This window comes from Scyliorhinus canicula, chromosome 19 (assembly GCF_902713615.1).
Source record: "Scyliorhinus canicula chromosome 19, sScyCan1.1, whole genome shotgun sequence".
Lineage (NCBI taxonomy): Eukaryota > Metazoa > Chordata > Chondrichthyes > Carcharhiniformes > Scyliorhinidae > Scyliorhinus > Scyliorhinus canicula.
In genome coordinates, this window is record NC_052164.1 from 38,224,747 (window position 1) to 38,238,083 (window position 13,337).

At 44.8% G+C, this 13,337-nt stretch overlaps 1 protein-coding gene across 13 annotated transcripts in view; it reads left to right on the forward strand.

Moving 5' to 3' along the window:
* Window positions 1-13,337, forward strand: part of gpatch8 (G patch domain containing 8) — a 212,368-nt gene that overhangs the window by 94,899 nt on the left and 104,132 nt on the right. For 5 of the 13 annotated variants that reach the window (XM_038778715.1, XM_038778717.1, XM_038778716.1 and 2 more), the window contains one exon: window positions 2,932-2,999. The exons of 4 other annotated variants lie outside the window; for them this stretch is intronic. In XM_038778715.1, coding sequence (XP_038634643.1) covers window positions 2,932-2,999 — 68 coding nt within the window. Of the gene's footprint in view, window positions 1-352; window positions 398-2,931; window positions 3,000-13,337 lie in introns of all 13 variants that reach the window. 4 more of the 13 variants (XM_038778722.1, XM_038778721.1, XM_038778723.1 and 1 more) reach the window with 1 other exon arrangement.

The window sequence follows — 13,337 nt, forward strand, 5'->3', positions numbered from 1 at the left end:
TGAAGATTCTGATTATGCATATCTGTTTGGATTTATAGAGTTTCCAGGTTCTGTGTTATATGTCACATTGTGAATCCTTCAAATGGAGAACATGGAGGGAAAGTGTACTTAAAAACAGGAGATGAGGCGCTGCATTACCGAGTGAAAGTGTACTTAAAAACAGGAGATGAAAAGCTAAATTACTTTCCTCCATACTGCTAAGAAAAGAAATAGAATCATGGGCAGGAAAAACAGTGCTAAGAATGGATCATAAAGCTGCCCCTATCTTCACTAATACCTTGTACTGTCCTCTTTTGCTAAACGCTTGTTTCTTCACTATTTCCACCTAACAAATGGTATTTCTTTTTTACAGCATTTTGATCGCGGAGATGTTGTGGTGATGGTAAACTTAGCAGTGGTAATTTTTTTTTCAGACTGAATTACTATCCCTCTTTGTCATCAGTGCACCAATATGAAAGGCTTATTTTCCTTCTCTGTTTAGCGTTCATTCTGCTGCTTGATATTCATTACCTTTTTTTCTTAGTAAAGTTATTTAAAATGCATCTGTCCTGAGTGTTAATTGTTGTCCATTAGGAAGTAAATGCTGAGAAGAGACTGTTGTTTTGTGTTTTTTTAAAATTCAAATCCAACCAATATCAACTTCTAGTATTGCCCAAGAGTTGATTTTACCCATTTGCTGGGCACTTGCACTTGCTACTGCAAATAAATCAATATAAAACCATTCACGAGTGCAACTAATAATTGTATGAGAAATATTATGTTAATCTGTACAGCAACCTAGTCTGAGTCCCTTCACAACACCCCCAAATATGTTATACAAGTCAATGACTTCTATAACATTCCATGTTTTGTAGAATTCTTCTTGTACAGATTAAATCTGCACCCTTTTGTCTAATATGCTATTTTGTGATTTGGCTTGCACCTAAATCATTAAAGCTAATTAAAATGTGCTTATAAATTGCTTGGTCAATCCTGCAAATCAAATTACATAATTTTGCTGTCTAGAAATTAGCTTATATTTCTCTGAAATAGATGAGCATCTAAGGTAAGTAATCTGTTCCGTCACAGCTCAGCAAACAGCTGTTGAGTGTGTACTGACTTAGACATGTGGTAGTAAAGTGCTAGGCTGTCCCATTTGCTTTGTTTGGCTGGTTGAGTGGATAAAAGATTTGTATACTCGTAAATATAGTTGGATTAGTACTGTTGAAAGTTTAATTTTCTTTGCAAAAAGTCCTTTTCACAGCTTAGACTCAGTGTGTTTGGTCCAAAATCTGAAAGTATTTCAGTGATGGTGAACAAATTGCTGTTCTTAATTGACTACCATGGCTTATATTCAATTATAATTTTGATGAATGCTAATTTTTGGATCACTGGGTTAATACTCTGTCAAGTTTGACCATAAAAACCTGAATGCAGAGAAAGGTATGTGCTTAGTACTTTCTAAGCCCAACCTTATCAAATGTGTATTAAGTGAAGCCTCTGGTGGTGGAATTGGTAATAGCAAATCACCAGATTTCTTTACATACTTCATCCAATGTTTGGATTAAAAACGTGTTTTAAAACTACTTAATTAGATTGAGTAAAATGTTAAAATATTTTGTGCACTTACTCTTACACTTGATTGTTGAATGGTGGCAGATAAAAGTCTGTTCCCTCTCCCGATTCCCCCTGGGAAAATTAAGTCTTGTAGTATGGCTTGTTAAATTTCATTTTAAAGGGTTGTTAATTATATTGATTCCAACCCTATGAGGGTCCACTTCAAAGTCTGAATTTATTACTGAATAAATTTATTACGTTCATGAAAAGAACGGAACCGTAGTCATTAACTGCTTCAATGATTTGTTCTATGAATACATTCAACTTTGTGGGTCAGCAAATGTATCCATGCAAACCTAAAAGTCTATTAAATTTCTGTTGAATTCGAACCGCCTTGGGTGATTTTCCAACCTCCACCCCCACTTTGTTGTGCAAAATATTTGGAACTAATTGCAAGTGAGCACCCTAAAAGGCTTCATTGTCATTTACAGTTTGATATCTTTATCGGTGGCATTCAGGAATCTCATAATTTGCACATAACAATATTTAGTCTGTTGTGTTATCACAATGCTCATTTTTCATTCATCTGCCAAGGATCTTTTAAATTGCCTCTAATTTATTATATCAACCTGTTCTGTCGAAAGCTATTCAATCTATTGTGGAACCACGTGCATGAGCATGCACGCGTGGACACGAGCGAGCATGCAGACGCATCAAGCATGCATTTGTGAATGCACACACCCATCTAAGCTCCTCCATTTTATACAAAATCTTCACAAGACTTCAACATGTGACTGCCAAGTATTTTGTTCCATCTTCCTTTCTCCCCCCCCCCCCTTCCTTCCTCTGCCATATTGAAAAAAAAAGAAAACTTAAAAATTATATCAATTAAAAGATGTCCGTCCAGTTTGGAAAAAAATCTAAATAAATCATTGGCTAATGCATCACCTAAATCCATAAGAAAAATAAATGCAAATATTTTCCCCCTGTCCTTGTTTAAGAAGTTAAATCTAGCTGTATAATAATGTCGTCGCATTTTAAATTATTACATTTTTGAAATATTAACCCATTCAGTGCATTTGCAACTTCTGTTTTCAGCATGGTTAATGATGACATGATAAAATAGATTCTTCACATTGTTTCAATTTGAGCAATTTTAATTTCAGTTTGCAGATATTGCACCTGCACAATATCTAATTTTCACTTTTATATGAGAAAAACTTGTGATGAGTGCTGATAAAACTCTAAGCTGTGAGAATGGCTTCTGTTTGGTTCACTGTAGCTTTCTGGCCTCTGCACTCTCAGGCAAGATCTTTACCCACCAGACCCTCTGAGCGAATAATTATAATTGAATGCTGTTATACTTGCTACAACTATCTTGTTTTCCTGTTTTAGGAAGGACGGATCCAATTCCTATTATCGTCAAGTATGATGTCATGGGTATGGGCCGCATGGAAATGGAGGTAGGATTGCAAGACTTGAAATAACAGCAAACATTCTGCATTATGTTTTCTATGAGAATTTGGAAGTTAATGTTCCGTAATTTTAACACTACACTGGATATTGATGTGACCAGCAGGGCCAGGGAGAGAAATCATGAGCCCTTCTTCTCCTCCTATTTCCGGGCCTCTTATCTCTTCTGGCCCGCCCCCCCCCAAATCCTCGCCTTCAATCATGCATGATATTTTTTTTTCCCCTTTCAGGATTCACTGATCAATTTATCAAACAAGCACAGTCCTGGTAAAATGATAACCATAGCTGGGATCTAGCTACAAATATCTTCTGATTATTTATTTTTTACTTATTTATTTTTTAAATATAAATTTAGCGTACCCAATTCATTTTTTCCAATTAAGGGCAATTTACGTTGCCAATCCACCTACCCTGCACATCTTCGGGTTGTGGGGGCGAAACCCACGCAAACACGGGGAGAATGTGAAACTCCACACGGACAGTGACCCAGAGCCGGGATCAAACCTGGGACCTCGTTGCCGTGAGGCAGCAGTGCTAACCGCTGCACCACTGTGCTGCCCATATATTCTGATTATATATTGAGCCTGACTCCTGAGTATTAAGAGCAACAAAGAAATAATGCAGTGTAGGTTTGTGCCCTACAGGTAATCCCACCACAACCAGTAAACAAACCAGAGGGTACAAATTTTGCTTTAACAGCATTGTGCAATATTGTTAATTTGACTGGAAAATATCCTAGTAGTTATTTATAATATAATGATAAAAAATAATACTGATTTGGGTGAGTACCTGAGCCCTCATTAACATGTTTTGCACATTGCACCATGGTAAATTAATATTTGTGAGAAAGATTCAATATTTGAAAGCATGATACACTGCACAAGATCATTTAGTGTAAGAGTAGAAGAGTTTCTCCTGCTTGGATCTTTGATATTCAATCTAATTATTTCAAGCAAGGGATGTAATCGAATTATATTTTATCAGTAGTCTCACAGGGTAGAAAGATCAAATGACCCCAGAGCAACAAAGTATAATGATTGCACAACATAGGTCTTCTCTGTTGGTGAGAAACGCTGGAGTCCTGAAGTGTCTCTGTGTGACACAACTTGGCCAGAGGTCAAAGACTGAATAGTTCACAATTTTATCTCTGTTTTCTTGATCTGCAAGTCTGAAGACCTTGCTGCTTCTCACTACAATATATTTTAAATATCTACTATGGAACACAATTGTATCAGGGTATTTTGAAACCTCAAAAAAGTCAAGGGTTGGGATTGTCTGGTTCCCCCAGCCGCGTGTTTCTCAGCGGCGCACCGTTTGCTGGTGGAAGGATTCTACCTTCCCGCCACTTGTCAATGGGGTTTCCTATTGAAGCCACCCCACACCGCCGGGTAAGCCACTGGCGGGGGTGTGCGCTGCCAGCGGGAAAAATAAACCCCAACGACCGCAGAATTCTGACCCAGATAGAGTGGGATAATAGATGAGTAGAAAAAATGATAAGATTGAAGTCAGTGGAAAAGAAATTTGAGAATCATGTGCAGTGTAAAACAGGTTAGTGTTTCATTATGAGCTCCTTACGCACTCATGTCCGAGCAGTTTCACCCCACAAAGCCTGCTTAGTAAAAATCTACCAGCAAGAAAAAAAAACTCCAGGTATGATATATCTCTCTATTGCAAGATAATCATGGATGACAAAGGCCATCTAGCCTAGCTCATTGCATCCGTCAAAATGACTTACAAACATCCGTATTAGGAGCAGGAGGTGGCCATTTAGCATTTGAGCCTGCTTGCTATTTGATAACCATAAGACATCGGAGCAGAATTAGGCCATTCGGCCCATCGCGGCTGATATTTTTTTCATCTCAATTCTCCTGCCTTCTCCCCATAACCCCTGATCCCCTTATTGATTTTTCTCATCCCCATTCTCCTCCCCATAACCCCTTATTGATCAAAAACCTATCTATCTCTGTCTTAGACACTCAGTGATTTGACTTCCACAGCCTTCTGCGGCAAAGTGTTCCACAGATTTACCACCCTCTGGCTGAAGAAATTCCTCCTCATCCCTGTTTTAAAGGATCATCCCTTTAGTCTGAGATTGTGTCCTCTGCTTCTAGTTTTTCCTACAAGTGGAAACATCCTCTCCACGTCCATTCTCTCCAGGCCTCACAGTATCCTGTAAGTTTAAATAAGTTCCCCCCTCACTGTTCTCAACTCCCAACGAGTACAGACCCAGTGATCTCAACCGTTCCTCATACGACAAGCTCTTCATTCCAGGGATCATTCTTGTGAACCTCCTCTGGACACTTCCCAAGGCCAACACATCCTTCCTTTGATACGAGGCACAAAACTGCTCACAATACTCCAAATGGGGTCTGACCAGAGCCGTATATAGCCTCAGAAGTACATCCCTGGTCTTGTATTCTAGCCCTCTCGACAAGAATGCGAACATTGCATTTACCTTCCTAACTGCTGATTGAACCTGCATGTTAACCTTAAGAGAATCGTGAACAAGGACTCCCAAGCCGTTTGTGCTTCTGATTTCCTAAGCACCTTCCCATTTAGAAAATAGTCTATGCCTGCATTTCTCCTTCCAAAGTACATAACCTCACTTTTCCACATTGTATTCTATCTGCCACTTCTTTGCCCACTCTCCGAGCCTGTCCATGTCGTTCTCCAGCCGCCTGCTTCCTCAATACTACCTGCCCCTCTACAGATCTTTGTATCATCTGTAAACTTAGCAACAGTGCCTTCAGTTCCTTCTTCCAGATCATTAATGGATATTGTAAAAAGTTGTGGTCCCCTGAGGCACACCACTAGTCACCGGCTGCCATCCTGAAAAAGACCCCTTTATCCCCACTCGCTGCCTTCTGCCAGTCAGCCAATCCTCTATCCATGCCAGGATCTTACCCTTAACACCATGTGCTCTTCACTTATTTAACAGTCTCCTGTGTGGCACCTTGTCAAAGGCATTCTGGAAATCTAAATAAATCACGTCCACTAGTTCTCCTTTGTTTAACTTCCTTGTTACTTCCTCAAAGAACTCGAGCAGATTTGTCAGACGTGACCTCCCCTTGACGAAGCTATGCTGGCTCAGTCCTATTTTATCATGCACTTCCAAGTACTCCGTAATCTCATCTTTAATAATGGACTCTAAAATCTTACCAATGACCGAAGTCAGGCTAACCAGCCTATAATTTCCCGTCTTCTGCCTCCCTCCCTTCTTAAACAGGGGTGTGACATTTGCCACTTTCTAGTCCTCTGGCACCCTTCCTGCCTCCAGTGATTCCTGAAAGATCACCACCAATGACTCCACAATCTCCTGAGCGCTATCTCTTTTAGAACCCTGGGGCGCAGTCAATCCGGTCCAGGTGATTTATCCACTTTCAAACCTTTCAGTTTCCCCTGAACCTTCTCCTTAGTAATGGTCATTGCACTCACCTCTGCCCCCTGCTTCTCCTGGAGCTCTGGCATCCCACTGGTGTCTCCCACCGTGAAGACTGATACAAAGTAACTATTCAGTTCGTCTGCCGTTGCTTTGTTTCCAATTATTACTTCTCCAGCTACATTTTGCAGTGGTCAATGTCTATTTTTGCCTCTCCCTTACCTTTTATACATTGAAAAAAAATTCCTATCTTCCTTTATATTACTAGCTGGCTTGCACTCATACTTCATCTTCTCCCCCCTTATTGCTTTTTTAGTCGTCCCCTGCGACGCTTTTAAAGGCTTCCCAATCCTCAGGCTTCCGACTAATGCCCAACACTTAGTATGCTTTTTCTTTATCCTTTATGCTGTCCTTGACTTCCCTCGACTTCCCTCGTCAGCCATGGATACCTTTTCCTCCCGTTAGCATGTTTCCTCCTGCTTGGGATGAATTTCTGTTGTGCCTCCCGAATAACCCCCCAAAACCTCTGCCATTGCTGTTCCACTGTCTTCCCTGCTAAGCTCCTTTTCCAATCAACTCTGGCCAGCTCCTCCCTCATGTCTTTGTAGTTACCCTTATTTAATTGTAATACATCTGATTGCAGCTTCTCCCTCTCAACTGCAGGGTAAACTATCATATTATGGTCGCTGCTCCTTAAGGGTTCCTTCACCTCAAGTTCCCTAATCAAGTCTGCCTCATTACACACCACCAAATCCAGAATTGCCTGTTCCCTAGTACGCTCTGTCACAAGCTGCTCCAAAAAGCCATCTCTTAAACATTCCACAAATTCCTTTTCTTGGGATAACATTGCCTATATTATACCAGTGGCTGCAACTCAAAAGTATCTAATTGACTGTAAAGTAATTTGGGACATCATCAGAGGTGCTGTCTAAATGTAGGCTTTGTCTTTCTTTCATTGCCCCTGCATTCCGTAAGTAGAGTGACTAGCAATGGTGAAATTGAAGGCCAAAACTGATTTTCTAAGGATAATCAATCACAGAGCCATCAACTGATGTTAAGAAAGTGACTGCAAAGAAATCGCAGCATTTACAAAACAATTCAACTCTTAACCAGTACAATTTTCCAAACTGTTTGAGCCACGGAACCCCTAGTGACCTCCCAATAGCATTGGGGAACCCCAAGCATTCTCATCTCAATGCCCTCTTTTTTTGCTACAAAATAGTTGCAAACACAATGTAAATCAGTCTTTTCTCGCGATAAGATGCATATCTTAGGAAGAGGCACAAATACATTCACCGGTACACATTAACTCCTGGCCAAGCCACTCTACAATGGCGCTTTAACGTTAACACCTGGAAGTAGTTGCCACATTAGGAGTGGGTAATCTGGTAGCTATTAAAAAATTATCTTAATAAAAAAATACTTAAGTCTGCCCATTTAACATTTTTAATGGGAGGCATGATGCTGGAAAGCTGATTCTCAATCAGTCACGTGCACCTCTCCCTCACACATGCACAGTCACTGTGCTCCTTCACACACACTCGCATCTCCCTCACATTCACACACAAAGAACTCTTACACATCCCCCTCCCTCTCACACACTCGCCAACTCACACACTCACCCTTTCTCACATACACACTTACCAGCTCTATCGCTCACCCACTCACCCACCCCCTCTCTAGTACACGATCACGCACACCCTCTCTCTCACACGCTCACCTACACCTCTCTCTCCCTCCCTCGCGGTCGCAGGGGCTCGCCTCCCTCGCAGTCGCAGGGGCTCGCCTCCCTCACGGTCGCAGGGGCTCGCCTCCCTCGCAGTCGCAGGGGCTCGCCTCCCTCGCAGTCGCAGGGGCTCACCTCCCTCGCGGTCGCAGGGCCTCGCCTCCCTCGCAGTCGCAGGGGTTCGCCTCCCTCGCAGTCGCAGGGGTTCGCCTCCCTCGCAGTCGCAGGGGCTCGCCTCCCTCGCAGTCGCAGGGGTTCGCCTCCCTCGCAGTCGCAGGGGTTCGCCTCCCTCGCGGTCGCAGGGCCTCGCCTCCCTCGCGGTCGCAGGGGCTCGCCTCCCTCGCAGTCGCAGGGGCTCGCCTCCCTCGCAGTCGCAGGGGCTCGCCTCCCTCGCAGTCGCAGGGGCTCGCCTCCCTCGCGGTCGCAGGGGCTCACCTCCCTCGCGGTCGCAGGGGCTCGCCTCCCTCGCGGTCGCAGGGGCTCGCCCCACTCGCGGTCGCAGGGACTCGCCTCCCTCGCAGTCGCAGGGGCTCGCCTCCCTCGCAGTCGCAGGGGCTCGCCTCCCTCGCGGTCGCAGGGGCCCGCCCCCCTCGCGGTCGCAGGGGCTCGCCTCCCACGCAGTCGCAAGTTCTCGCCTCCCTCGCAGTCGCAGGAGCTTGCCTCCCACGCAGTTGCAATTGCTCGCCTCCCACGCAGTCGCAGGGGCTCGCCTCCCTCGCGGTCGCAGGGGCCCGCCTCCCACGCAGTCGCAGGTGCTCGCCTCCCTCGTGGTCAGAGGGGCTCGCCTCCCTCGCGGTCGCAGGGGCCCGCCTCCCTCGCAGTCGCAGGGGCTCGCCTCCCTCGCAGTCGCAGGGGCTCGCCTCCCTCGCAGTCGCAGGGGCTCGCCTCCCACGCAGTTGCAGGGGCACGCCCCGGTCGCGGTCGCAGGGGCTCGCCTCCCTCGCGGTCGCAGGGGCTTGCCTCCCTCGCAGTCGCAGTGGCTCGCCTCCCACGCAGTCGCAAGCTCTCGCCTCCCTCGCAGTCGCAGGAGCCTGCCTCCCACGCAGTTGCAATTGCTCGCCTCCCACGCAGTTGCAGGGGCACGCCGCGCTCGCGCTTCCGGCGCAGGGGCTCGCCTCCCTCGCAGTCGCAGTGGCTCGCCTCCCACGCAGTCGCAAGCTCTCGCCTCCCCCGCAGTCGCAGGAGCCTGCCTCCCACGCAGTTGCAATTGCTCGCCTCCCACGCAGTTGCAGGGGCACGCCGCGCTCGCGCTTCCGGCGCAGGGGCTCGCCTCCCTCGCGGTCGCAGCGGCTCGCCTCTCTCGCGGTCGCAGGGGCTCGCCTCCCTCGCGGTCGCAGGGGCTCGCCTCCCTCGCTGTCGCAGTGGCTCGCCTCCCACGCAGTCGCAGTGGCTCGCCTCCCACGCAGTCGCAATTGCTCGCCTCCCTCGCTGTCGCAGTGGCTCGCCTCCCACGCAGTTGCATGGGCACGCCCCACTCGCGGTCGCGGGTGCTCGCCTCCCTCGCAGTCACAGGTGCTTGCTGTCATAATAAACACACAAGTATGTGATGGTGCACAGACAGGCATTGATTGACACACAGGATGACTAATGAACACACAGAACACAGCAGCCAATCACCAGACAGGACACGGCCACTATAAAGCCAGAGGGCACAAGTTTTCCCGCTCTCTTGGGATGCAGTCTCTGAGACAGTCATAGCCTGTGAGCAACAACTAGAACATCCACCATGTGGTGGCAAGATAGTCTGGTCAGGTTAGCCTCAGGTCTCCAGTCAACTCAGCATAATGTCAACCCACAGTCAAAATTATGCTTAATAGTTAATAGTTAAGAGTTCAATAAAATAGAATTGCATTCATTCAAGTGTTGGAAGCCTGTCTCTCTCACTGCTATGGTAAACGCAGTCCTCACAGACCCAGCATACCCAACACATCACTCGCCTCCCTCGCAGTCGCAGGTGCTCGCCTCCCTGATGGGCGCAGCTACGCAATCCCCACAGCGACCTTCATGGACTCCCTGGTAATCCAATTCCCCAATTTGGGAAATCCTGAGCTTGTTCGTCAGACAAGTTAAAATTCTGAGTATTATTCTTCATCAGAACCCCTCTAAGGAAGGGTCCACACATGAAATGTTGCTCGTGTTTTCCCTCCACAGACTTGCAGCGACCTGCTGAATGTTTTGAGCATTCATTTGAATTGTCAGATTTCCAACATCTGCTTTTTTCCCCCCAGAATCAGTCTTGCTATGTTGCACAAAGAGGCCATTTGGTCCATCGTGTCTGCACCGGCTTTCCGAATGAGCAATTCACTTAGTGCCATTCTCATGCTTTCTCCCTATAACTCTGTACATTCTTCCTTTTCTGACAAACTGTTTAATTCCCTCTTGAATGCTTCAATTAAACCTGCCTCCACCACCGTCTCGGGCAGTGCATTCAGGCCTCAACCGTAACCAGTCGCTGCTTGAATAAGTTTTTTTTACAAGTTTGCTTCTGCTTCTTTTGCCACTTAGTTAAAACCTGTGCCCTCTCATTCTTGATCCTTTCACGAGTGGGAATGTTGTTCCCCATCTACTCTATCCAGACACCTCATGAATATCTTTATATGAATGTCCGTAAGACCATTACAGTGTAATTAGATTTATCAAACAGTTGCAAACTGGCAGGGTGGGGATAATGCACAGAAGGTTATTTATGAAAAGGGGAGGGTCAGAAAAGTGAAGGAAAGGATAATTATTCTAAAACTTATGATTAGGAAATTGCAGCTGATGTGCTTGCCGCCTGCAGTCCAGACTCTGCAACAGTGGAAGGAAACTCGAGACAAAAACGATTGAATTTTATACATGATGAGCTGGCTCCAAGAAACATAATTCCAGTTTCAAAGTCAGTGTCGTCTATAATGATGCCAGCTATTAATATCATTGCGAGATGGTGATTAGTCACCGACCATCTGATCATGATATTCTGCTGGGTTGATGCTTTTTTAAATATCTCTCTGCATGCTATCCATTAAAGAGGCAAGTTTAAAAACTCATGAAATCTCAGTTAAAAGCCCTCCTATGTTGACATTTATAGTTCCCTTGAGGATTTCAGTCAGGGGTAACAAACCAAATAGCCTGATGTGATGGAGAACTCTGACCTCCCCTTCCTGCCGAGTTGCAAATTTATTGAGGCCAAATTCAGACTACTTTTCGAGTTGCTGAGCGATCTGGGATGGATAGGTTTTAACCCTCGGTCATTTATGTGTCATGACTAATTTTGACGCAATTAGATTTGATCATACTAAGTTGCGTTTGCAGTTGACAGCTGAGAACTGCTCATCTCTGTAAATGTACAATTTATACTCTTGTTACTTCAAATTAATTTATTGTATTAGCAATACTCAAAACTTGACAGTTTTGTCAAGCTACACATTTCTTGATAATCAGAATTTTGATTTTGTAAAGTCGTAATAACCAGACTAAAATAACCGAACCATGTTTTTCTTAGCAAATGGTTGTTATTCAAGTACTTGACAAGTGCTTTAGCTAGAATAGCAAGTCGCCTTTGGTAAACATCAGATTGATTGCTGCAGCACTTTCTAATATTGAAACAACCAGTCTCAGTTAGAACTTCATAATGTCTCAACATAGCCTGCCACCCCATCTAGTGGCCTGGCTGCAAACAATTTAAAGGCAAGTCTGAGACTTGTGTTTATCGACATCTGATATGAGAATCCTTATCTTCACAGACAAAACCCCCCAGCTGTGGCTGGAATTAAATGCTACTGAACTTACAAGGTGATGCCAAAAACTTTTAAAGTGAGGTTTCATTTTTACCAAGTTGAGATATCAAATTTTAATTAGTTTCCAGATTAATAAGTCAAAGTTGGAAAATTGGTATTTTCCCTGAATTGAAATGATTCTGCTGTACCAACCATTTAACTGGTCAGTTATAGAAATTGAAAATGTGGCTTTGAGAAATCGAGTTCTGTGGTGTTGCATTTTCCTAAATTCAATATACTTCGTATTATGCTCTCGGTAATTTGTAAGATTGAGGAAAGGTTGCTTCGCTCCAGGAGTGATTTCACACACAAATAGGGATATGGTATATTAAAACAAGCTTTTATTACTGACAAAGTATTACTAACTTTATCATTATAAAGACAAAAAGCTTTCAATTATCAGTTAGCCAATACCTATCAATACAATAAAACAATCCTAACTGCTATCTATCCCCATTTAAACCAAAACTCTTTTCTCAATTACAATCCATTTTTAAATACAGTTGGCAGACTCTGGAATACTTGCTGTGAAGAGATGTCTCGGGATAAACCACTTTGAGCAAGAGAGATCCTTTAGGAACCAGCTGCAGGTTTTGCTTGTCTCAATTTGCTGTTTAAGCTGCCAGCTATTGAAATTGCTCCAATCCTGTTCACCGGCAAATCTTTAACTCACTGGGTGCGATTTTTCCAAAAGGGAACAAAGTTCACACAAATTGGGGTGAACCCGAGACGCGGACATTTAGGTTTCTCTTTCCACCCAGCTGACCACCCCCCATTGCTGGGGATGTTTTTGGAGAGGTTTAAAACTAGAAATGCAGGACAGTTTGAATGGACTTTATTGCTACAACCATTTATTTTCGAAATTATACATGTATCAGGAAGAGAAAACTGATTGCAGATGCTTTATCGCGACTTTGAAATGTGAGAAGACTGGAACGTTTGAAGGTGGAAGTTAAGTAATCATTTGTTGGAGCAGCACTTCGGAGCAGTGGTTAGTATTGCTGCCTCATGGTGCTGAGGTCCCAGGTTCGATCCCAACTCTGGGTCACTGTCCGTGTGGAGTTTGCACATTCTCCCTGTGTTTGCGTGGGTTTTGCCCCCACTACCCAAAGATGTACAGGGTAGGTGGATTGGCCATGCTAAATTGCCCTTAATTGGAAAAAAATAATTGTCAGATGGCAGCAGAGTGGGCCAGCGAAAGCGTGCTGGGCCCACACCCCAGAGGTCGATGGATCGAAACCATCCTCTGCTATGCAATCGCGCACTATGTTTTGGGTGGCACGGTAGGACAGTGGTTAGCATTGTTGCTCCACAGCCGCAGGGTCCCAGGTTTGATTCCCGCTTGCGTCACTGACTGTGCGGAGTCTGCACATTCTCCCCATGTCTGCGTGGGTTTCCTCCGGGTGCTCCAGTTTCCTCCCACAAATTCTGAAAGATGTGCTTGTCAGATGAATTGGACATTCTGAAT